This window comes from Lampetra fluviatilis, chromosome 29 (assembly GCF_964198595.1).
Source record: "Lampetra fluviatilis chromosome 29, kcLamFluv1.1, whole genome shotgun sequence".
Classification (NCBI taxonomy): domain Eukaryota; kingdom Metazoa; phylum Chordata; class Hyperoartia; order Petromyzontiformes; family Petromyzontidae; genus Lampetra; species Lampetra fluviatilis.
In genome coordinates this window covers 11,925,120-11,951,481 of record NC_136303.1, presented here as the reverse complement: position 1 = coordinate 11,951,481, position 26,362 = coordinate 11,925,120, and the positions used below count along the sequence as shown (strand labels likewise).

At 50.8% G+C, this 26,362-nt stretch overlaps 1 protein-coding gene across 7 annotated transcripts in view; it reads right to left on the bottom strand.

Moving 5' to 3' along the window:
• Positions 1–26,362, bottom strand: part of IGSF9B (immunoglobulin superfamily member 9B) — a 172,417-nt gene that overhangs the window by 21,796 nt on the left and 124,259 nt on the right. For all 7 annotated transcript variants that reach the window (XR_013639436.1, XR_013639435.1, XR_013639437.1 and 4 more), the window contains exons 6-16: positions 26,203–26,344; positions 21,972–22,117; positions 15,843–15,985; positions 15,099–15,239; positions 14,049–14,165; positions 11,766–11,913; positions 10,339–10,450; positions 8,988–9,163; positions 7,867–8,114; positions 3,325–3,409; positions 1,996–2,145 (exon numbers count right to left, since the gene is read on the bottom strand). Coding sequence is in view for 2 of the 7 variants with exons in the window: in XM_078870144.1 (XP_078726270.1) it covers positions 1,996–2,145; positions 3,325–3,409; positions 7,867–8,114; positions 8,988–9,163; positions 10,339–10,450; positions 11,766–11,913; positions 14,049–14,165; positions 15,099–15,239; positions 15,843–15,985; positions 21,972–22,117; positions 26,203–26,344 (1,608 nt within the window). In the remaining 5 variants the exon portion in view is untranslated. The remainder of the gene's footprint in view (positions 1–1,995; positions 2,146–3,324; positions 3,410–7,866; positions 8,115–8,987; positions 9,164–10,338; positions 10,451–11,765; positions 11,914–14,048; positions 14,166–15,098; positions 15,240–15,842; positions 15,986–21,971; positions 22,118–26,202; positions 26,345–26,362) is intronic.

Genomic DNA, 26,362 nt, shown 5'->3' with positions numbered 1-26,362 from the left:
CTTGTAAAAAAAGTAAAAAGGAGAAAATGAAAATAAATAAATGGTAAAAAAAAAGAGATTGTGTGTAATGGCTCTCAGGAAAGTTCCTTTATTGAGCATTTTGTTTTCGGAAGCCCGTGGACATAAATCCGACTAAACAACGAGACTCCGGCCGGCGATTAGGGTGACAGCCAAATCGTTTTCACCGTTCCAAAAATTATAAGGCAAAATAACTGCCCGGTTGAGTCATGGAAAAGTAACCACACTTGTTCTAACCGCGGAGGCGCCGCGAGCAACGGTAAGCGGTGTAGGTCAGAGGTCACGGTCGTTCAAAGAATGATTCTGCACTCGGCGTTCACCTCATTCTCTTGCACGGGTTGACAATGGATGAGACCGGAACTCAAATCGAAGATCCACGATGTGAGAGGCCCAGAGGAAGCCCCCTCCGTGTTTATCGGTGTGTGGTACGCTTTGCTGCGCAACGGCAGACTATGGGGTGTGCTCATACTTGACTCAGACCATCATCATCATCTGTTTTGAGGTCGATAAAATTATGTACCACTTTTTACGGAATTCAACAGTGGTCGTCGATGGATAAACTGGTCCCCAAAGTAGATAGGAGGAATTTCCTCTGGCTCAGGGCTGTAAACAGGAGCCGAGCACCGCCTCCATGCTCATCTTGAGCAGGAAATCACTTTGACACTTTGGCTCTGTACGTGGTGTGGCCACGCATATTCATGAGAGGCGAGTATTTCATCGTTACACAAGCGCGAGCGCACACAGACGTGGATTTAAACATCAGGGCCACGTGTGGAGACACTGGCAGAAGATGTGCAGCCGTGGTAGTGGGGAAACGTTGAATTCGTCCATTTCCGTTTTTGCAAAAGCTGCGACATCTCCAGGCTGTTTCTGCACGTACACGTATCAAGTGTAAAAACAAACCTTTTTAAATGTTAATTTGTAGCAGGGCGGTGGAGTGATGGTTACCCTCAGCAAGAAGGGCCTTGGTTCAATTCCCTACTACAGCGCCGCCTTTCTGTGTAAAGATTGTATGTTCTACCCCTGTTTTGCATGGGTTTCCTCCCATAGCTAAAACACACATTTGAACCGGGATTGGCCAAAATATCTCAATTCTGAAAAATTACCTGCAAATTACTCAATTGGGATCACACACAGCAGCAGGCACATTGCCCCCCTACCGTGAAAACTTAGCAAGACTGGAGACTCAATGAGGCTTTCGTGAGTAAACGAGCATTGTAGTAATAATAATGACGTTTGATTTGGTGATAAATCGCACTTTGGTTTGGGTTTCTAGCAAGAAGATCGATTTTAATAGCGGACTGCCTTCAATTCTCAAATAAAATGTTTCGCCTCACCAGCGTGAGGACGTCAATGATCACTGGATTCCCTTCTCACGTTCATTGGCTTCGGCTCAGCATTTCCCCCGACCCCCCCCCCCCCGCCATGCTGTGGCCAAGTTTCCCCGAGTGTGCTGGGTTACGTTGAAGAAGAGTCCATCAGCGGCCACACCCGCTGCCCTCGCACTGCGTGGGGCCCATCGTCTCTAGCCGAGAAGGGGTCGATGGCTGCCACTGTCCACTTTGTCAAGGGCCGTTATGGGGGGAGGTCGAAGAGGTGACCTCTGGATTGCAAAGTCCGCCGTGCTCAAACCGTCTTGGCGTACGAGCGTAAATTCAACTGCCGTTCTTTTTTGCATTCTCAATGACTTTTTGAAATAAAACGGGTACACACGTCCAGAGGAATGTAGAATCCCAACTACAAACGCATGGCATCTGGGAGTGAAAACAACCAAAAGCTGGTAAATGTACGTATGTATGTTAAACTTCTTTTGCACCGTACATAGCCAACCGTGCTAACCGGAGGTGCGGGGGAAGGACAACAAAGCCTTGGGCAAACTTAGAATCACGCACGTGCGTGCATGAGTTTGTGCGTGCGTGAGTCAGGATAACGAGCAGCAGGCGCGTGCGGTGCGATTGTGAGCGTGTGGCTGCACACCGGGCCGCTGGGAGCGCCGCTGCCGGCTGATGAGGCACGCCGCCACGGTGCTGAAGAGGACTGCGATGGCCAGGAAGCAGATGCCGGCGATGACCCCGGCAAGGATCGGCTGAGGCACTTCCAGGGCGGGCCGTGTGGGGGACAGCGCCCCTGCAGGACCGACGTCGGGGCCGGGGCGGTGCAAATGCGGCAAATACATTCAGGCAAGAGAAACAGCCACGCAACCGGTTTGGTGCTTAAAATGCCCCACCGTGTCAAAACCATGGACAACACCTCTCTCCTCAATCGTTCCAAAGTCCGAGTCCAGCTGTAGTTTTAATCTGTGGAGGGTGGAGGGGGGGGGTGGCGGTGGGTCCGATGGCAGCTGTCCCCGCCGCATGGCGCGAGGTGGCACGCAGCACCGGCCAGCCAGTGGGCATTCGTCTCCAAGGAGGGGCCAATGTTTGCTATGTCACTCCAATTAAGTTACGTGCAATACATTTTTTTTTGGACCTTGGCCATTGTGCCGAAGCTTTAAAAAAGCACCCTGAGAACGAGTGTTTAAGGGCGCTTTTTAAATAGAAATTATTATAACAATGTCCTTTTTTCCACGGGATTTTAAACGTCCACTGTGATGCAGACAGTCCCAATATTATGGATAACAGACCGGCACTATTAACTGGGGTGGCCATCGGGCTCAAACGGCGAACCACTCTCCTCCTTGGCCTGCACTGCTGCATCACGGTTTAAAAGTGAGCCGATCACGCACAAGCGCACAGCAAATCAAATTCATGAGTGCGGTCAGGGGCATCTTGAATTCCGGCATCTGAATAAGAATCTTTATTTGGACTGTAGAAGGAATCTGATGAGCTATGAAGCTCTTTTTCACAGATGTCCAGCATGGGCGTGGTCAGCAAGTTAATTGAGTCCAGCTTGGAGGACCAACACGGTGGACAGATGTTAACTACCTCGCCTGGTATACAGCAGGTCATAGGTTCGATCCTGACCCTGACGCCTGTATATGTGAAGTTTGCATGTCTCTCTCCCCGTGGTCATGTGCATATTTCTCCGGGTCCTCCGGTTTTTCCCTCCACATTTATAATCAACATCACGCGCTCAGAATATTTGGCTGCTGCTCCAAATTTCCACATGTTAAGCCACTTTGTGAGCTATCATTTGAGGCCAGGTCGCTTCTGAAAAGGAGCTATACAGCTCAGTAGTGCCTTACCTTGTAACATTTTTTAAAAGTTTAGATTTAATTTGTTTGTGGATGCGTCTCTCTTTCGGCAGCCGGCGAGGGGGGTCGCGGTTAACGGTGGTCGTCCCCCATGCGTCGCGCGCACCACCCACCTGCCATCCACACGGTGACCGTGTTGGTGGGCTCGCTGATGCCGTCATCAGCCACCACGAGCACGCGGAACTCGTACCACGTGGTCTAGACGGGGGCCGCGGGCGGCGGGGACACAGCGCAGCAACGTGACACGCAGTGCGCATCAGCAACAACACCCGGCCCCAGCCATGCATACTTTTCTTGACCCTTTCCCGTCCCGATGATGTACGTACGTGTGTACGTCATCATAAAAGATACCCGAAGAAAACCAAAATAAAATAACTTTATCGGTACCGAGGTTCCCGCAAGGCCATGTGGGAGGGCATGTGGCACAGTTTGATGCCAACTATTATAGAGTGCAGTCGTGTCGCTATGGATCTTTGCGGTGAGAGCAATGTGTTAAAATACAGCTGCGCTATGTGTCTCTAAATAAAATTAATGCCGAGCCGCTGGTGTGTTACAATATTTAGCAGTGAACGGGACACCCACCCGTATATTATCAGAGCGTGCCTGTTTGCATGTTCACCACAAGTACGTTGTGTGGTGAATGCAGACTTGATGCCTTGCAAGAGCTATCTATTTGGTGTTTGAACATCTTAACACCTCCTGTTTTATTGCCAGAAAGGCTAAAGCCTAATCTTATTTTTTTCACAATTAATTATACCACACATGCCTCCTTCCCATGCTTGCCTCACCATTAAATACAAATTATTTACATAACCCATCAGCCACACAGCATTCTGGGAGTGCACCTTATCTGCAGCAGTGATTCAAAACAAGCATATTCCAGAAAGGTTTTCGACATTCAGCGTCTCATTGGCAGTTAAGAGTATTTGGCAGCTATATATGATAAGCCACTTCGTTCAGCTATCATTTGTGGCCAAGTTGCTTCTGAAAAGAGCTATATAACTCAGGGCCGGAGTAAGGTTCGTGTAGGCCCCTAGGCACTTCTGTTTCGTAGGCCTTCAGTAATAACTTTCTACAGTTGGTACTGCCCACGTTATTACCATTTGAAATGTTTTGCAAAGACAAAAATTGTAAACAAAGGTCTGCAGGAGGCTGGGATTGACTTGTGCACCATTGTGATGCACTTTTGCACCACTCTTTAGACAAACGATGTGACAGGCTTAAGGAATTTGAAACAGTCGCCAGAGGTTTCTCAACATCTGGCTATAAAGAGAGCCGTGCACGAAAGAAGAAACAATTTGCTCGCACTGATTTCAGTGCGTACAATCCAAGTGACAGATTCTGTATCCAATGCTTCTGTCACATCGTGGATCAACTTATTGTGGAGATAGAAAAATGGCAAAATGCATGCGCCAGATTGAATAATCGATTCATTTTCTTCTAGATTTGAAGCTTTCGTGACTGCAAGGAATCATATTCTTAGGTTTTTTCGGTAAAGTCACGTAGGTAAAACATCAAAATTAATGAAAATAAAATAAAATAAAACAAAAATCACGACGTTTCGGAGGCAACACAAGTCTCCGTCATCAGGTGGGACCGTCACAACCGAATTAGCTGCATCAAGTGAGGCAATGATTCAAGATGTAATCCCTTATAAGCAAGTTGAAGGGGGGAGGAGAGGGGGGGGGAGCTCATCAGAATGTGGTAGCCAATGAATGGAACGTATCGGGAGGGAGGGGGGCGGGGCCACATGGCCTCCCAGCATTGAACCACTTCTTGGACCACATCAATTCTAGACACCCATCCATCAGATTCACCATGGAAGTGGAGAAAGACGGTAAACTACCATTCTTGGATATTCTGTTTGAGAGGAGGCCTGACGGATCCTTGGGACATTCTGTCTACAGGAAAGCCACCCACACAGATTCCTACTTGAAACCGGATTCCCACCACCACCCATCTCAAAAGAATTCTCTCATCAAAACGCTATACCACAGAGCCCATGGCATTTCTGACAAACACCACCTGACCGGTGAATTAAGACATGTACATCGGGCCCTCAGGATGAACGGATACTCTGACCGTACTATCCGCCAAGCTGTCTCTCCCACCACACAGAAACAGCCACATGAAACTCCGACCAAAACCATCACGTTACCATACATAGCAGGCGTGACCAAAACGATCTCCAAAATTCTAAACAAACATAAGATCCAAGTCCGATTCAGTACAGTGCATAAAATCCGTGATCTGATTCCATCTGTGAAGGATGTCGTTCCTGACTTACAGTATCCTGGAGTCTACAAATTGAGTTGCATTTGTGGTGATTGCTACATTGGAGAAACGAAACGTCATGTTTCTGATCGTGTCCGCGAGCACAAGTCAGATCTGAAACACGGCAGAACTGATTCTTCTGCCGTTGCCGATCATTGCTACAACTCGGTGGGCTCTCATGAAATTGTCTTTTCCGAGACCAAGGTTCTCTGCAAACCTCCCGGCTACCATCAAAGGTTTGTACACGAAGCCAGACAAATATACAAACACAGACATAATTTCAACCGTGATGATGGGTACAAACTTAGTAATCATTGGAAAGATGTTATCAACCACGCAAAAAAGACTTAATTACACTTTTTTGGACCATCTTATCTGACAGGCACTATTTTACTTTACTTTACCGAGTGTTAACATCCCCAGTTGTTTAACAGTACTCTCTTCATTGTTCAGCCAGCATTGGTATAAACATGGGCATTTTCGTTCTTTTGTCTATCATGTGTATCAGGCCTCCCCTCTCCCTCTCTGTCCATTGTGTTGGCGTGTGCAGCAGCAACCGCGTCCAAGCCGTCGTCTTTTTTTGGCCCCCCTCCCCCTCCCGATGCGTTGTACTTAGCACTCCGTGCTGTCTTTGAGCCCCGCCCCCCTCCCTCCCGATACGTTCCATTCATTGGCTACCACATTCTGATGAGCTCCCCCCCCCCTCTCCTCCCCCCTTCAACTTGCTTATAAGGGATTACATCTTGAATCATTGCCTCACTTGATGCAGCTAATTCGGCTGTGACGGTCCCACCTGATGACGGAGACTTGTGTTGCCTCCGAAACGTCGTGATTTTTGTTTTATTTTATTTTATTTCCATTAATTTTGATGTTTTACCTACGTGACTTTACCGAAAAAACCTAAGAATACGATTAATTTTCCTTGTCAATAGACCACTGCCAGATCTTGAAAAATTCACAATGTAACACAATTTTTGTTCCTGGGTACTAAGTGTTATTTTTTCATTGCTTATGCCTAAAAAATATAGAAAATGGCTATTATTCCTCACAAACTTTGCTTTTGTGACCAGGACTTTACATGAACGAAAGACACAAATGCACATGTTTTTTCCATTGAAAATAGTTCAATTTCAAAATATCACTGTCCTGATTCCAAAAGAAAAGTTTGTGGGGAATAATAGCTATTTTCTGTACTTTTGAGGAATAAGCAATTAGGAAATAACACTTATGACCCAGGAACAACATTTTTATTGTTACACAGTGTGAAAATCATTCACTGATGAATTCCTGTTGTTCCTGCAGCATTTGTATGGCAGATGTTGCTCCAAGCCCAAATATCTGACAAGCTGATCAGCTACTTTCCAATGTTGACATTGCTCTCAGGCTGCATCTTGCCGTGGTGGGGATGAAATGTGAAGGGTAGTGTTCTTTTTCGAAGCTAAAGCCGATGAAAAGGAAAACTGTCTCCGATCAACCATAGGGCAACAACGCCACAGTCTGCCTTTGCACTGCTCTCTATTGAGATTGAGATTGTGAGACAAACACCATTTGAAGATCTTATTTGGTAATTTTATAAATGAAAAAAAGCTCGCCGGTGTTAATTTCTTTCACCTTATGAAAAAAAGACATTGACATGACTCTGCCTCTTTGTATATACACTGTGCCTATCCTTGCTATATAGGCCCTAGGGACAGTATATTAGATAATACGGCCCTGATATAGCTCAGTGGGCCTTACCTGGTAAACTAAAAACAGTTTAGTTTAGTCAGGCTTGCTTGAGTCAATGTTGGTGAACTGCCCAATGTTTGTGGGCAAGCACCCGTTCCGAAGGAAATGGGTCTCCGTTTGAAACAAGGGTCCACGTAGTACACGCCACAAGCTAACCACAGAGCGTTGTTGTGGATAGTGTTAACATTATCTACAATGGAACACATCTTGAGCAGTGTGGATGGCCGATTGGACGAGGCAACCGATGGATTGGCAGCCAAAGGAGAAAGATGGCGAAGAGGACGTCCACGAAGGAGATGGAACTTTGAAATCAGCTCCTTACACACGAGCGAGATGAACAGTAGCATCCCAGGACCTTGAGGGATGGTGACGGCATAAGGAGGCCTTTGCACCGTACATAGCCAACCATGCTAATGAGGGAGTACATTTAGCCATAATTTCAACATTTTATAAACGTGGAGCGGCGGCACACTGGTTAGCTTACCGCACTACAAACCTGGCGACCCGAGTCAGATTCCGAGCCACGGCAAACATTAATGGTGTGACCCTCCCCCTGCACCCTGCCACTGCCCCCCCTCCACCCCCCCGCCCTCCCCATCCCGGAACCAACTCGCAAACGGGAACGGAATGAGCGAGAGACGTGGGGCGGTTACCTTGAGCAGCCCGCGCAGCTCCACCTGGGTGTGCGACCCGGCCACGGTCTCCACCTCCTCCCAGCCCGCCCAGCGGTGTCGCGACTCCACGCTGTAGTTGAAGGCTGCCTCGCTCTGGTTGAGCGGCGGGAGCCACGCGAGCAGCAGGGCGCTCTCCGTCTGGTTGGCGGTGAGGCACCGCGGAGGAGGCAGCGTGGCCGAGTTGAATCCCGCGCGCAGGTGCGGCTCGGCCGTCGTGGCGTACGGGGCTGGCGAAGGAAAGACGCGCGCGTGCGCGCATGCACACAAGGATTTAAGAAACCTGCCCGGCTCTGTCACAAGGGTGAGTAAAGTGACATGAGCTAAAATTAAAATGTACACTAAACTCATGGCCAACCTAAAACTAGTCTAGTGTGTATGAACAAGCACAAAACCTCATGCACGGTGCACAAAAAAAAAGTAAAACATTCCTCAAGAAGTGCATTGTGATCATTTTAAACTATTGACGGTTTTTGCATAATGCACTAGGCTGAGTGATTAGTAAAATTACAATAAACAAAACACGGAAAATCGCGAGGCTGATTGTGGCATCACAGCAGCCGCATCGGTGTTGTACGAGGGCTCGCGCATTGAGAAGGGATACAATGCAAAGGTTCTACATCTTCATTTCATTTCAAGATAATTACCTAAAAACGGTAAACAAATATACATCTCATCTCTGCCTCCTGTCTATATCTCCCACATTTCACTAAATATGTATTTTTGTCGGCATTTAATTTAGCTACAACTTGTCTAAATCTCTCGAAAGAGCCCCCAACGAGCCATGCACCACCGCCGAAAACACGTATGCTTGCTTGCTTAGCCTCGGCACGGCTCCAGCTCGGCTCTATACTCAAGTGAGCCACGGCTCAAAATCCACGCTTCACTTGAGCCGGCTCGGAGCATGTTCTCAGCCACGCCCGGGATTCCTGAGCCTGAGGCCAAGCCACGGCTGAGCCAGCCCGCTCGTGCATCTTTGGCAACAGCCGAGCGGCTCAAGGCCCGGGCCGAGCCGTGACAGAAGCTGAGCCAGAGCCAGGCCGCGACTCGGAATCTCGGCGCGCGACACCGGCCGCCACGTGGGCGACGCGAGAGGAGCTCACACTGCGTGCGGACGGTGAGGATGGAACTGAAGGGCCCGCTGCCCATCTGGTTGTGCGCCAGCACGCTGAACTGGTAGAACTTTCCGGGCTCCAGGTCGCCCACGGTGATCTCCGAGTGAGCGGCAGGCACCGGCAGCGGGTCCCAGTAGGACGGCCGTCGGTCGAGCCGCTTCACCCTGGCGGCACACGTCCCCCCCCCACCAAACAACGTGGCGCAGAACCCCTCCCTTAACATAAACCATGCCCGCGTCGGCACGCAGACGGTGTGCAGATGGTGGCAAGGGGGCAGCCCCACAACTGCCTTCCCCGTGGCCGTGCTGGCGGAAGAACCACTACAGGGAGCTCTGTGGAGCCCCCTCTCTCGAGTGCATGTGGCCAACCTCTTCTATGCTGCAGGATACATCTCGGAAGACGTGGGAGTACCCCCCACTTTACCCCACCACACCTGGACCTGACTATTTGCGGTTTACGCACGTACACTGCTGGATCGACCAAGGCAATTGCGTACTCGTGCCATTCCAGGTAGAAGGGCCTCCACTGGAGGGAGCTTAACAGTGCCACTCCAGAGGCTATTTGGCCTCTTCTTCCAAGCTGGCCAGATGGCGATAAATGGCCAGACGGCCGCAGATAAGTTACACCACAGTTAGTCGAGAGGCAGAGTTCAAAAACGTGCCCAGTTTTACAAGTGCCACACCAGGAAACCAGAGTGGCAGTATGGTAAGGTAAAACATCGAACAGTAATTTCACACCGTACCTTAAAACATGTTTCTGTACCCCACTAGGCCGTTGAAATTGTGTTCTGTAATTCCAAACCTTACATCGTACTTAAGGAAAAAAAAGCTTAGAAAATAAGGGATAAACGACAAGCAAATTCATAGTTGATCGTTTTGCATGATTAATTTGTTTGTAGAAAGCTCCTTACTCTTAAAATAACTAAACGAATATCCCGTGAACATGTTTGATCCTATCTTGAAATTACGAATGATTATCAGAAATTAACTGATTAACTGAGTTGGTGTATGAAGAGAGTACAAAAAGGGAATGGCAATATACCGTACTTTCGTACCCTACCTGATGAAAACAATCTCATTCCGTAATATCGTATCGTTCTTAAGAACTAAAATAAATCCCCTTACCGCACTGTAATTCCGTACTGACACCCTTACGGGAGATCTAACAGGCGACCTCTGGAATGCAAATCCTATTAATACCCCGCCATGAAACATATTGCTTCATACACATATATTTCTAAAAACAATGTTAACATAGAAACTTCAACGACAATATAAAGCGGGAGGAGGGGTGGGAAGGGGGGTTTCTTAAACCCATCGGCCAGAGTGGATAAAGGTACCAGACGGTGAAGTGCTGGGCATATCCACCGTCGTAGCCCGGGGCCCACGACAGATTGGCCGAGTCGAGGGCGGAAGAGGCGTGGAGGTCGCGCGCCGAGTGGGGCGTGGTGCCTGCACGGGGGGGGGCGGGGCGGGCGGAGGGGGGCACCGCAGGCTCCATCACGGGGGGGGGGGGGTGGCGGGCGGGGGACAAAGCTTGCACGCGACGTGCACACACACCCCCCCGTCCGGGCACCATTCTCAAGTGGCCAGTGGCGGTGGTTTTCGTCATCGTTTGAGTTCACGTGTACCTGCTGCCTTACGTGTAGGGCTGTTCTGTTCGATCGTGTGTCCGTTTGTATTGTTTGAGCGAGGTGTTAACTACCTTGCCTGGTATACAGGAGGTCGTGGGTTCGATCCCAATCCTGACGCCTGCATATTTCGAGTATGCATGTTCTCCCCGTGTTCGCGTGAATTTTTCTCGGGGTCCTCCGGTTTTTCCCTCCACATTTAGAAACATGCATTTAGAGTATTTGGCTGGTATAAATTTCCGCATGATATGCCATTTCGTTCAGCTGTCATTTATGGCCATGTCGCTTCTGAAAAATGGCTATACATCTCAGTGGGCCTTACCTGATAAAATAAAAAATAGTCTAGGTTTTAGTTTTTTTATACTTTTTGCCACTATATGAAGTATTAACCATTGATGATGTATGTAGTTTTTGTGTATGTTGAACTTCTTTCGCACTGGACATAGCCAATCGTGCTGATCGAAGGTGCGAGGGAAGGACACCAAACTAAATACTAAAATAACTTCTCAAGAAATTAGTTTTCCATTCAGATTTAAAAGTGCATAGCTCCAGTGGCTTACTAATGTTGAAAGGAAGAGCGTTCCAGACGGCCACAGAAGCGCATCTGAAAGCGCGTGACGCGGTGACTGTCTTTGTTCAATGGCCAGCCAAAAGCCGCTGCTGCTGCGAGGATGACTGGAGTTCGCATGATGGTTTATGTTCCTTGACGAGATCAGCAAGGTAGTTTGATTCATTTGCGGCGAGCACTTTTTGTGTGATAAGCGCGACCTTATGATTATCATCATCGTCACCATCAACCATGGTTAACAATCCACTGTTGCATGAGGCCCTCCTCCAAGCTGTCCCCACTGCGAATTACCAAGCAATGTGACGTGGCACCTTCACACAAGTCGATTGCATTTCTCCATCCGCACGGTGGACGCCCTCTCAAATGCATTCCATTCCTTGTCTTTCGCCCACATCTGACCTGCTAGGGACACGTCCTGCCCAAGCCCGTTCGACGCTTCGGATGTTGTTGTGAACCCGCACGGCCTCCAATCCATACGCTCCTCTTGCCGTACTCTCAAGGTAATTACCCAGGGTGCATCTCTCAAAATCCCAACACGAAGGATCGAACCGGTCTCCGTCCGTCGTACCGGTGACGTAGAGGTACGTGTCGGCACTGATGCTGGTCACCACGTTTGAAGCCACGCAGGCCCAGCGGCCCGAGTCCTCCTTGTGCAGTGCCCGGATGTAGAGCGTGCCGTCACGTGCCGGGGGCTGCTGGGGCAGCAGGTGGCCCTCCTGCACACACAAAGACAAAGATCCCCCCCCCGTGTAGCCTTTACAGACTGTTGGGGTAAATTCTGTGAGCGAGCAGCACCGATGAAAACCGGCATAGAACACGAGGGGGGTGGGTGGCCAGATCATGCCCGGCCGCCTTTGTCTCCCCAGTGGCGATGTTTTACACACTGCACCAGGTACTCATTTGAGGCTGAGTCGACCTAGGGGAGGCACAGGACCGGTGCAGGTACTCGTCACTGGTGTTGGTCGTGAGCGGGAATCGAACTCGGGTCGCCAAGTTCATCGCGCACTGCGCATGAGCGCACGCACACGCACGGGAGGCCACTCGAAGGACAAATCGTGTGGCAATGGTGCACAAGCGTGAGGAACAAAAACTCAACGCATTCGTCAATAACGCTTCAGCCTCAAAGGGAAAAGAGAATGTGTTGAATTCAATCTGAAAATGATGACAAAAATCCGTCGTCATTGCAGACGTAAACATTGTTGCCTTCTGGCAGTGCTCGCGGGGTCCCTCTCCAAATGTAGGGCTCCCAGATGCATGTGGCAGCAGTGAACATCTCTGACCACGGGACCGATGAGTCCAAATGAGGACTGTTGGGTCGTTCTCTCACTGCTGCTGCCGCCTGTTGATGGAATGGCCACATTTTCTCAAATCTTTGAAATGATGACAAAGCGGCAAGACATTCAGTGCTCTTGAACTCGTGGTCTGAAAAAGGCCGAGGGATAATTGTACATGCAGTGCAGCTTTTTGTGTCTTGAATGTGTTGAAATGTTACAGGCTCAATCCAAATGTATACATCCATTTACAAGACAATAAAGAACAATACAAAATACGAGTGTGATTAGGCTCTGTTTCGAGTGTAGCTGGTACTGGAGATGACCTTCCCACACTCTCGGAGTTGTTACCACCTTTCAGAACTCTCAGATACAAGCAAAGTTATAAATTATAAACATTCAGTTCTTGGGGAGAATATAATGCAAAAGGAACCTTTTTTTAATGTTCAAAGGCTGACATCTGACCTTCATCGAGCACCCTTGACAACCTCCAGATGCCATCATGGGCCAAGGCTCGAAATTAGAACGTCTCCAAATGTTTCCCACCCTCGGGAAGGTACTCGACCTACTCTGTCACCGCTGGCCAGGCCGAGGTCGATGTACCCACACTTTACCCCACTGCACGTAACCTGCCAACCTACTCATTGTGGTGACGCTGTCTGTTAATGCACACATCTTCATCCTACATGTATCCACAATGTTACATTACATTACTGAAAACTCCGTGCTCAGGGTACAGCAGTAAACTTTAACACAAATTTTTCAGGGTACAATAAAAAATCACCAAAATACCGTACGTAAATAATATTTTGTAATCTACGGTACAGTACACTTCTTTACGCGCGATGCAAAGTAGCTCGTGTACAGGGTAGGTGGAGGCGAAGGCCGGAGAAGACGGATACCAGAAAGGACGGGTGATGGTGTCAGCGACGTCAGTGTGTATGTACGTTAAACTTCTTCTCGCACTGTACGTAGCCAACCGTGCTAAACGGAGGTGAGTTGAGGCGATGACAATCAGGTAGTGGTACACAGTCTGTTCTCCTATAACGCAGTAGTTGTCGCATTCCTGAAAAATGCCACGATATGGAAAAATCGCGTTATGATGAATAATATATAATTTAGGGTAAAGCAGTCAGCGATAACACGGGAGATGCGTACGCAGGCCGAACAAAGACTGAGGTGCGTGGATAGCATCTAGAAGCATCCAGCAGCATCCCGCCTTGTGCGATGCTACGCCGAGGCAGCCGTACAATTGCTTATTCCTAATTATGCGACGAAATTCCCTTCGCTCAAACGCGTTATATCCAATTTGCATCCGCGTCGTAAAAATGTGTGCTCCTTAAACATACATCTCGTTATATCCAATTTGCGTTATGAAAAGTACACACGCAGCATTATAGGAGAGAATGGGCTGTACTAATAAAGCGACAACTAATATGCGAAACGACGTAAATCGGCGTGTCGCTGTTCATGAACAACCCGAGTAGTGGGCCCACAGTGGCGCCGCCATGTGGAGCGGTGCTGGCACTGGTGCTGCTGCTCTTGGCGCCGGTGCTCCTGCTGCTGCTGCTGCTGCTCACCTGCCTCCAGGAGTAGGAGGGGGGTGGGTCCCCAACCGCCGAGCAGGGGATGCGCAGCTCACGCCCCACCTCCTGCTTGTATTCCCGCGCCGGTACCAGCGTAAAGTATGGTGGAGGCTTGGCACGCACACACGCAGACACGCGTGGGCACGCGCACGCAAATCGAGAGTCAGAGCAAACTCCGGCTTTAACGAGCATCGTTGAAGCGACGCTCATCTCCCACTGATAGCCCTGAAGTCGGCGGTGAAAATTTCCTCGTTCCTGTGGTGGCGGTGAGTCTATAAAATATGAAACTTTAAAATATTTTATTTTATTTTACCAGGTAAGGCCAACTGAGCTATGTCGCTCTTTTTCAGAAGTGACCTGGCTTTCACAAATCATAGCTCAACGAAATGGCTCATCACGTGGACATTTATAGCAGCCAAATACTCGAAACACACGTTGATTCTAAATGTGGAAGGAAAAACCGGAAGACACAGAGAAAAATCCACGTGACCACGGGGAGAACACGCAAACTCCAAATATACAGCAGCCATCAGGATCGAGACCGAACTCATGACCACCTGCATACCAGGCGAGGTAGTTGACATCTCGCCACCGAGACAACCACTACTGACCTCCCCACAAAGTGGTACTTATTCCATCGACCCCCAATCAGGGTTTGAACTTGCACACTTCTGCTTGTGAGCCGCCGGCTCTACTGCCGAGCCCCACCTGGCCACACACACAGAGGAAGCGTCCCGTAATGGTTGGCAATGCCTCGAGCGCTCCGGTGCAATATCCCGGCGCAGCACTTGTAATTAACGGGCAAGTTTCCTAAATGCCCCCCTCCCCTACCACAGGCTCTGTCCACCCAACTGTGAGAATGAGTTCACCACCACAGCCGGTCGATCGGCACGCTCTCCCACCAAAAAAAAATGCCGGCCGGAGAGGACGTCCAGAGCTACCTCAAGCGGACGGCCTGTGCGCCAGCAGTGGCATGACGTCGCCAGGGCTGCGCCTTTACCTTTTCTGCGGACAAGCGAAAGTCCCCGTGGCGATGCGCCCCACCTTGAGTATGAGCTGGGTGCTGGCTGACTCCCCCACGCTGCCGTAGGCGTTGTACGGGGTGCAGCTGTAGGAGCCCAGCGCCGCCTTGCTCACCTCGGGGATCACCAGCGCCCCGTCTGCTCGCTGGGACCACCCCGGCATCTGCCGGCGGGGGGCGGTGGGGCAGGAGGAAAACACGGCGTGCTTGGCGTCGACACTCAATGCCCATCACTCACCCAGAGCCGTCACGCCACTCCCTCGGGACCTTGGACGCCCCATTACACCATGGGGCGTCCAAGGAATCTCACCTCGGGATTCTCCCCCCCCCACGCCCCGCGAATTCCACCTAATCCTGGGAAGTCCGTCACTTCACGAGCACCCTCGGCGCCTTTCCCACCTACATCACTAGTCGGCGCTGCTGTGCGACACCTTCACATGCGCTTGTGTTCGACTCATGTCCTTCTCTGTCTACATACCAGTGCAGTCATTGCCGTAACTTCATTTGACTTTAAACGGTTTGTCAAATGGATTTCGTCCAAGCGAACTTTTGTTACAGGAAATGTATTTTAATACTTTTCATTAGTTTTTTTTTCCTCTGTGGTTTTCAATCGCCATTGCAGTGAGCCGACATTCACATGGCGGAACGCCTCTTCTAAAACGTGCATGGGGGAATAGGAAACGGCAGCCATTGTGGAGAAGCACAGTGGGGTGAGAGGAGGGAGGGGATAGAGGTGGGGGGGGGAAGGGTGTGGGGGGGGCGCTCACCGCTTGCAGGTCAAGAGGTCGGCCGTCCCGTTTCCAGTCAATGCGCAACACGGGGGGCACTGCGTCCGCGGGGCAGCGCACGAAGCCGGCCAGGCCAATGGGCACGTACGTCACCGCCGGCATGCCCACTACCCGTGCCGGGTCTGTGAGACAAAAGACAAATATCCCCCCCGTGTAGCCTTAACAGACTGTTGGGGCAAGTGCTGTTAGCGAGCAGCACACGAGGGGGGTGGGTGGCCCTCACCAAAACCGTCCGCCTTTGTCTTCCCAGTGATGATGGTTTTACACACCACGCAAGGTACTCGTTTGAAGTTGAGTTAACCTAGCCAAGGTCCAGGACTGGTTCAGATAATCGTCACTGGTGTTGATCATGAGCAGGAATCGAACTCGGGTAGCCAGATTATCAAATTTTTATGCTGACTTCCTGAACTTTTCTGAAGATGCTTGGTGCATAAGAATAGGCTTTACCCTTTCTGGCAATAAAACAGGTGTTAAGATGTTGAAACACCAAACTGAAACTGCATTAACCACATATACTCATGGTGAACATGCAGACAAAAACATGCTCTGGTAGCATTTGGTTTTGAGAATTGTTCTTCTACTTAGCGGATCATTACGTGGCCCAACCACAACAATGATTCCCGAATCAAACTTGAGATGTGTTACCCATTTTGGGATTAATCCAAAATAAAAAAAATTATCCTCTTTGGATACCAAATTTAGGATCCGAATTTTTATTTTATATTTTCGATGCATCCCGACAACGACCATTGGTCTCTGTCTTGTAGGGCTCACCACCTGCCCTGGATTTCCCAGGATCATCCTCTTGGCGAGGAGGCAGCAGCTGCTGTCCTAGGAGATCTTTAACTCTCCATAGAACGTTAACAAATACACCACTCATGACAAAGGGTTGTATAGAGTTTCCCCCTCTCATTGCACCTCAGAAATGGTGACAACACCTGGTGTGATAGCAATCCGCGCGTGCACTGGGGACGCAAGTGCTGCGGCGTCGCGCCGCGTGCCCCTCGGAGCTGCATGGCGTACACGCATGACTCCTGGAGGGCACAGCTAATGGTGAGCACGGCTCGCGGAGGGTACAGCCCATGGAGGACACAGTCTATGGAGGGCACGTCCACACGGGCGCAGTAGGGAGCGGCCCAGTCGTGAACAATGTCCTTTGCACCACAGCGGTAATTTAGTGTCAATTACATCCCCATTTTTTCCGAGGCGAAATTTTTATGACGTGCCAAGTCAGTGTTGTACCGCTCATTGAATGAGTTTGCTTTTGGGTCTGGAGGAGGGGGCATCAAACACGAACACCCTCAGGCCAAAGGCGGCCCATGGGGAGGTTTTATGCAGCAGGCCATGGCCACAACTTTTTCGCTGCCCACGGGAACCGGCCCACTAGATACGCTCCGTAGCTGCACACACTCGTGTGCAGCCCGCTGTTTACACAGAAGGGTTGTGCTATTGTCATTATCATCATCATCAGCCATGATGATTTGTCATCCTTCCCCCATACCTCTGATTAGCATGGTTGGCTACGTACGATGCGAAAGAAAGTCCACATACATACACGCGTGATCAATCCACTGCTGGATTTATAAAGGCCTTCCAAGCCACCACCAACCTCTCACTATTCCACACAGCACCTCCTCTCAACAGGCGAGATCCATTCCTTGCCTGCGACTCTGGTATTATTCTCGACCGTGGTCCATCGCCCCTTCTAACCATGACACGTCCTGGCCGCCAAGCCCCAACTCACTCTTTGGAACGGTTAGGATGACGCAAATAACAAGCGTCCGCTGTCTATTCTACTTGCTCCTCTCTCAATCTCATTGCAATTCCAAGCGTGCGTCTCTCCACAATGTGGTGTGCCCTCGACTGTTGTTGTTCCGTTTTCTTTATCTTGTTGTTGATAATGGCCACGTTGCTGCACCACATGTAACCCGGTCGAGCATTTATTTGTTCTCTCTCCAACGTTTAAGCTTCAAACAGCGCCGCTGCCTCCAATGCCTTCTGCCGCTGAAAGGACCCGCACTCTTTCCTAATCAAGTCTTGAATCTGCATTATCAACGTGGACACCTTTGATCGAGAGACCACAACTATTAGCAAAGAGCCTTGCCCGAGAACCGAAGAGGCTGTCTCTTGTTTTCAAACGAATTGCCATCACCGTGGGACGCATGCCGGATTGCCACCGTGATTCAGACACAGGCCGATTGCCGTGGACACGGGGTCAGAACCACACTCCCAGCAAGGGAGATGCAGGTGCCAGCGCGTCAGTACTGGTCAGTGTCGAGGAAGCGCGTTTTTCATTACTCTTGGGCACCGATGCATCAATCCGTGGTTAATCCACTGCTGGATGAAGGCCTACCCAAATCGCAACCGCCTCTCGCTCACTGCTGTGCTGCAGTGCATTCATGCGCTGAATCCACCACAGGCATCAGTGTCTGTATGACAAATGCTGTCACGAGTATCACGCGATAGTCCGCGTGCTATTTCGACAATGTTTATCCCCTGGGTGGGAGTTACTGGCTGACTTCTCTCATCAGCGCTGTTCATCTATGCCTGTAGCATTGAAATTAAAATGTCAATGATCCAGCTCAGAAGCGAAAAGTCAAAGTGATATCCTGCTCACTTGAGCATTGAGGTGTTGTTCATCCTCTGTTTGCAGCGGAGTAATCTCCACATTCCTATGGCAGGGTCGCGGTTGTCCGTATGGCGACTATTTTTGGCTTTCCACAACATGGTACGTATTTATCGACCCGGAGGAATGATGGGCTGAGTTACCCCCCAACAAGGATGTTTGAGCTTTCGGATTGCGACGCGCTCACCTCTACCACTGAGTCACATGAACCGGTGAATACACCCGATATAAATTAAAACTAGACTATGTAAACTAAACTTTATATTTCACCAAGAAAGGCCCACTGAGCTATATTCCTCTTTGTCAGAAGCGACCTAGCCACAAATGATAGTCCAATGAACTGGCTTATCATGTGGAAATTTATAGCAGCAAAACACTAAATGTATGTTGTTGTCTAAATGTGGAGGAAAAAACAGGAGGACCCGAAGAAAAAGTCACGCGACCATGGGGAGAACATGCAAACCCAAATATACAGCAGGCATCCTTTAAGGGGTCGAACCGACGACCTCCTGCATACCAGGCGAGGTAGTTGACATCTCACCACCGCGGCACCTCGCAGTGGTGAGATGTTAACAGGGTGATCCGTTTGTAGACACCTCACTGCTTCCTAATTGCCTTCTTGCTTAGATATAAATGACCTCAACCTATGAATCATTCAATGTTGTAAAATAAAACATACCGTTTAAGCTGGGCAAGGTAAATCACGAAAGTGTCCAAAGATTGAATGAGTTCAGATTTGTGTGACGTGTAGAGGCTTTGTAACACGCTGGTCTACCCGTGCCTTCCTACCATTTTAGTGGGGTATCTATAAATGTATCACCTTGTATTATCCCACCCCCTTCAACACCACCAATTAAATTATCACCGTCATTCCTCACGCAGTGGCCCCGACGACCTGCTAAACGGGAAGCATTTCCCTAACTGGGCCGCCGAAGTGGAAATCTGTTTACTCGATCCCGATCCTGACGCCTGCATATTTCGAGTTTGCATGTTCTCTCCGTGGTCTTGTGGATTCTTCTCCAGTCCACCAGTGTTTTCCTTCCACATTTAGAATCAACATCACGCGTTTAGAGTATTTGACTCCTATAAATGTCCACATAATAGGCCACTTCGTTGAACTATAATTTGTGACCAGGTCGCTTCTGAAAAAGAGTTACATACCTGGTAAAATAAAAAAATAATTTAGTTTAGTTTAACTGGGTCGCCGTGGTTGCAAGATGTTAACTACCTTGCCTGGTATACAGGAGGTCGTGGGTTCGATCCTGACCCTGACGCCTGTATATGTGAAGTTTGCACGTCTCTCTCCCCGTGGTCGCGTGGATTTTTCTCCGGGTCCTCCGGTTTTCCCCTCCACATTTATAATCAACATCACACGTTCAGAATATTTGGCTGCTGTTATAAAGCCACTTCATTGAGGTATCATTTGAGCTATACAGCTCAGTTGGTATTACCTGGTAAAAAAAAAATAGTTTAAAGTTTTAATAGTATTTAGTTTCACTAAACAGGCATTGGGCAGCACTCATCTATGAGCCAGTGTGAAAGCCAGTCTCTCCACTGGACAACCGCAGTCAGCTTCCCACAAAGCGGTACTTATTTTATCAGCCCCCCAGAGAGAGGTGATGATGATGGTGGTGGTGGAGTTGACCAGCGACCAGGACTGAGCACGAATGGTGAGGGCTCTGTTATGGCGGTGCTGCTCGCAAAGCAATCCCTCGGGGGCATCGCGTGGGGAGGGGGCAAGGGGAGAGATCGAGAATGTCATGGCTTTACGAATCAAGCGGTGGTCATTCCTCTTGTCGCCATTCATCATCGTCATCAACAGCCACGTTCATGTCCACTGCTGGATGAAGGCGTCCTGCAAGCTGCCCCCGCCGCCACCTCACACGTTCCTGTCACCGTTAATAACAAGAAATGCATTGTGGGCGGTTTCATTTTGTGCAGAGGCAAAATGTTTTTCGGGGTGCAGAACCGGACGGCGAGTGCAAACCAGAGCATCCGCTTCATGCAGCATACTCCGTGGGGCACAGCCGTTGCTGCTGTGCGTGAACCGCGAGTTCGTTCGAGTACCATGGCAAGCAATGAGTACAATCTGCTCACCGCTCTGCTCACCGCTCGCTCGTTCGAGTACCATGGCAAGCAATGAGTACAATCTGCTCACCGCTCGCTTGATGCGGACTCGGTTCCACGTGAAAAATAATTCCTAGCATTCGTATGCAGATGTAGTGACTGTGATTTTCACTGTGTGCTGGGCTTGGCAAAGCCATGGCAGATAATGTGTTGGCATTATGTGTAGCCTGCTTAGTGGGTGTAGTACCAGCCCTAGCAGGGCTTGAGTGAGCGCTGGTCAGCACGGAGGCACCACGCGGTGCGGGCCTTCGGTGAGGGAGTGAGAGGGAGTGTCAGCCAGGGTTACGTTGGGGCATGATACGCTGGTTGACCTGCCAACACATGACTGGATGATATTGGAGGGGGGCCACCGGTGGACTGGACAGGGGCCGCTGGGCGGTCACGTGGTATAAAAGAGCTCTCGGGGAGCCTTCGGGAAAGAGCTCGAGAGATCTAGAAGGTGGGCGGGACGAGGGGCGGAGCCAGCCCGGGCCGATATAATGGGGCCCCGTGAGGGGCTCGGGGCTCTTCGTGTTGCTGGTGATGAAGATCCACGTCAGGCAAAAGGAGCCTCTAGCCACGCGGTCTGGGACCCAGCTTGTGGTCTGGGCCGGGATAGCGAACCGTGTCTAGTTCTGCCATAGCGTGGCTAGATGAGCATTCAACACCCAAGTGTAGGTTGTGTTATGTTATGTTGATTTATTGAATAAAGTGTTGCTCCCAAGACAACGTCTGCGACTCAGTTGGACTCACTACACATATACAATCATCGTAATTGGATGGGGCGACGCCACAGTGGCAAACACTCTGTACCTGCCAACACTTGAGTTTGAGTCTTGGCGACAGCGAACATGAGTGGCGAGAGATATCTGAACGGGTCTTGCCGCCCCCCCCATCACCAACCACACTGACCAGCATGAAGTATGGTCAAACAAGCTCAATGATCGACATGGCGTAGGGAGGCCTTCATCCACCAGAGAGTAGACAGGGGTCTGTTTACCATGTAATTCTGTAACCCGATCGGTGAACGTTCGTGGCAGAATCTGCCGAGTGCTGCTAAACCCTCAGGTGCCGCCGCAGCGGTGGGGTGGGTGGGGAGGGGGGGGACGGACAGGGCGGGGAGGGAAGGCTCAACTGTGTGGTGAGCTCGGGAGTGGAGTGGGCAGCATGTTGTTGTTGTTGTCCGGGACGCCGACACGTCTGGCTATGGCTCGGTGTGCTTTAGTGGCATGGTGCAGTGGCGCGTGGTTCGGCGTGGTGTGGTACGGTGTGGTGTGGTACGATGTGGTACGGTGCGGTGTGGTGTGGTACGGTGCGGTGTGGTGTGGTGCGGTGCGGTGTGGTGTGGTGTGGTGCGGTGCAGTGTGGTGGCTCACAGTGGATGGTGAGGTGCGCCAAGGCGGTGGCGGCGTTGCCCAGGCCATTGCTCGCCACGCAGGAGTAGGCCCCCGCGTCGTTCGGGCTGGCGCGGTAGATGAGCAGGCTCCCGTCCAGCAGCACCCGCACACGCCCCTCCAGCCCACTGGCGGCGCACAAAGGCAAAGATCCCTCGTGTGACCTATTCTGCCTGTTGGGGTCAAGCGCTGTTAGCGAGCACCGAGGGACTAGTGTGGCCGGAACAACGCCCGGCCGATATTTTACACACCACCGCACCGGGTACTCGTTTAAGGCCAAGTCGACCTAGAGGGAGGCGCAGCAGGACCGGTTTGGATATTCGTCACCGTTGTTAGAGGTTAGCAGAAATCGACTCCTTGCCACCGCTCCCCCCTGCACAGACAACCCGCATGACCTTGCCAGAGGAGCGTCGAGTGTGCAGGGCTCCAGGGAGATGCGTGGGAGTCCATCGTGGCTATCGCTGTCCTGTCCCTACCACCACTCTCTCCACGAACTTAACTCTTTGATTCCTCCTCCCATCTTGAGGGTTCGTTTGACCGGACTGCTTTGTCTCTTCCACAGTGCGTTCAACCACCACGCTGCAGGTTACAACTCACTCACTCACCCACCCACTCACTCACCCACTCCCCGACACTCACTCATCCACTGACTCACTTTCGCACTAACTGATGCACACACACTCACCCAATAACTCACACACTCACTCATGCACTCACCGTGAACTTCGCTCATCAATTCCTGCATCCGTCTCAAGGACTCGGTCTATGAGACTGACAGTTCCATATAATCTGCACTGTGCTTGACTGCCACACTGGGGGTCACAACAACTCTCCCACTCACTCACTCATGCACAAAATCACTCACCCACTGACTCACTCATCAACCCACCCACTCACGACACTGACAGTCACATCGCTTCTCTTTCTACTTCTTCCATGGCACTGCTCCACTTTGAAATTCCCTCCCACCGTCTCCTTTCCCAGGACCTTGTAACCTTGCTCAATTCACATAGTGTATGAACTCTAATCTATTATACCTTCAAGAGTACTGTTTATTGCTGGCCGCATGGTTTTTTGGCATTTGTGCTTCGTTTCAATAGTCTCCATGCTTATGTAGTGGTGATACGCGCTGGCGGTAAGGATCGTGTGGCAGCGCGTGGTGATTGGCTGTGTGTGTTGGTGACGCGCGCTGACAGTGAGGGATCATAGGTCAGCGCGGGGTCATGGGTTATGAGGTGGTGATTGGCTGTGTGTGGGTGACGCGCGCTGACAGCGAAGGGATCGTGTGGCAGCGCGTGGTGATTGGTCAACTAAGGTGGGTGCTCACGTCGCGGTCCGCATAGGCTCCGTCTCCTGGGAGCGGAGGCTATATAAGGCGGTGCGCGCAGGCGCGCGGGGAGTTGGTGACCAGTGAAGACAGAAGACGGAGGAGGAAGAGATAGGGCCCTGAGACACCTAGTCCCGCTGTCCTTGTGAGGACCGGGGCCCTGTGTGGCTCAGAGGCGGGACCTTGGGACCCGGGGCCGGACATCCGTGTGAGGGCCGGGCCGCGGGACCCAGAGGTCGTGACCCACGCCCAAGCTGGGGTGGGTCTGTAGGTTCCACGGATGCTACGGGGCTGGAGTGCCCGGGAACGTGTAGCGGGAACGTGTAGCGTGAGCTGTAGTGACCACACGTGTTGAGTGGAACGTGTAGCGTGAGCTGTAGTGACCACACGTGTCGAGTGGAACGTGTAGCGTGAGCTGTAGTGACCACACGTGTCGAGTGGAACGTGTAGCGTGAGAAATAGTGACCACACGTGTTATTGTGGAAAGACAAGTGTTAATAAAGTGTGCTACCCGTCAAGTGGTTTCCCGCCGTAGTTTACTATACTTCACTTATAAGGTCTCACTTATTACACAGAATGCTTGCCACAAATGAACCACAATACCTCGCTGATCTCGTCAAGGAGCATAGACCATCATCACGTGCACTCCGATGATCCACGCAGAAGCGGCTTTTGGCGAACCATCGAACAAAGACGGTGGTCACCACAACGCGCGCTTTCAGATGCGCTTCTGCGGCCGTCTGGAACGCTCTTCCTTCTGATATTAGGAAGCCACTAGAGATTTGCACTTTAAAATTATCTAGATTGGACACTCATTTCTTTAGAACTCGTTTTTGTGTTTAGTTTGTTGTCCTTCCTTCACACCTCCGATTAGCGCAGTTGGCTACGTACAGTGCAAAAGAAGTTCAACATACATAATGTACATATGTAGTGACATAGCGCTGACTGTTGTACAGCAGCTGCAACTGCAGGTGGGCACTTAGCGCACACGCCACTCAGCATGCCGGCAGGGCAGAGGAACTGGGGCAAGGGTCACGGTAGACCTCTTGGGGAAGCCCCTGGAACCCTCTGGTGGGTTCAAGAAGGGAGGTGTGGCTAGGGTGGAGCCAAGCGGCGCCGAGGGGAATATCAGCAGTGGAGAGCGAGAGCTCCGGGCCGCCGGTTTTGGGATTGACTCGTCTCGTCGTCGCTGCCGCCGCCTTCGCCCGATCATTACACGGCCGGGCATTAGTTGGCTGTCCCGGTCGACACCGTCGGTGCAACGCGGACAGGGTCGTGTCTGGGATGGGTCGTGCGGCAGCGTGGTCGTGAGAGAGAGGGGGCCCGAGTGGTGGCGTGAACTCAACAACAATAAAAGGGGAGGACGGTGCCTCCTGCGACCACCTCGTCTCTGAGTGTGTGTGCGACGCACGCCACACACACACAAGCCTCGAGCAAGAGAATGAAGAGGAGACGCACGACACTACACATACATAGCGATTCACGAATCTCCCACTCGAGAGAAATCCAGAGGTAATTCCAAGGGTAGCCACTGGATGGCAGCCTAAAGCAGATTCCCATTAAAGCGATTTGAGATTTTTTTCTCGTGAGAACCTCCGATAGAATAATCGAAATTCCTGGCAGAGACTTCACCACCACTCAGCTCCCAACGCGACAGAGCCCTCTCCAGAGTTCCCTCCAGTAGAGGCCCTTCCGCTAGCAGTGGCGTGAGAAAGTTATCGCAGGGCTGTGCCTTTACCCTTAAAACCTCCACCCCTCCTGGTCACCCTGTGTTGTGACTGGACACTGGGGGTGTGTATGTACGTATGTATGTTGAACTTCTTTCACACTGTACGTAGGCAACCGCGCTAACCGGAGGTGCAGGAAAAGGACAATAAACTAGACAAAAAAACTAGTTCTAAAATAATGAGTTTTCCATCTAGGAAATTCGTTTTCTGTCTAGTTTTAAATGGTCACAGAATAATTTTGCTGAACCTGGCCCTACCCTTTTGGCAATTTGCATGCAGACATTCTTGTGGAATTGATACTAAAGTTCCTTTTTGTGGAGAGAGAAATTTGCACAATTGCATGAGAAAGTCAAAGTAATTTCCTGCTTAACTGAGCTTGGCTGTGATTTTCATCTCCCAATGATAGTCTAGAGACAATGGTGAAAATTACACACTTCTATGGCTGGGGCCAAGTCTCTTAAACGTTAACTTCCCCCCAAAAGGTGGCACTCATTTTATCAACCAGGATTTCAACTAACAACCTTCCAAATGTGAGCTGCTCGCTTTTTTCCATTGAGCCACCTGGCTGGTCCCATGTCATTTGCCAAGTGAGGTGTACGCAGTGCATCCCACCACACCCTCTCACTACTCACGCTCTGCACCCTCCACCAGACCCCACAGCTGCTCCTGCTGCACGGTGGAGATGCAGCGACCTCCACTATCTGCCCTCACCGTCTCCCCCCACCTGCTCTGAGACTCACACAGACCCAGGGTCTCACATGGAGACCTACAAAATCATATAGGAACAAATCGTCACACAGACACACAGATACCCATAGTCTCACACAGAGAACCATAGAGCTGCCCTAAGTCTCCCCCCACCTGCTCTGAGACTCGCACAGAGACCCAGGGTCTCACATGGAGACCTACAGAATCGTATAGTATCTTAGTCTCAGCCAGAGACGCACGGAGACCCATAGCATCGCTCTAACAGTCTCCCACCATCTGCCCTTGGAAGTCTTTTCTTCCCCTTGGTCACCAGACTTGTGGAGATCGCTCCGATGCCTGTCCCGGGAGGCAGCCCCTCTCTCACCCAGCCCAGCCGGGTGTGCCGATCTAAGCGACGCCTATTTCGTGACGGACACAACGCATACGGCATCGTCGTTGTTATTGTTGTCACCTGACAGCGTGAACGTTCTTGTCGGCCTTGAACCACGAGTATGTGACGTTGGACGGGTAGGCCTCGGCACGGCAGGAGAACAGTGCATGCTGGGTAATGTTGGCCGTCACGTTCCGGGGAGGCAGAACGATCACAGGAGAACCTTCACGGGGGGAGAGAG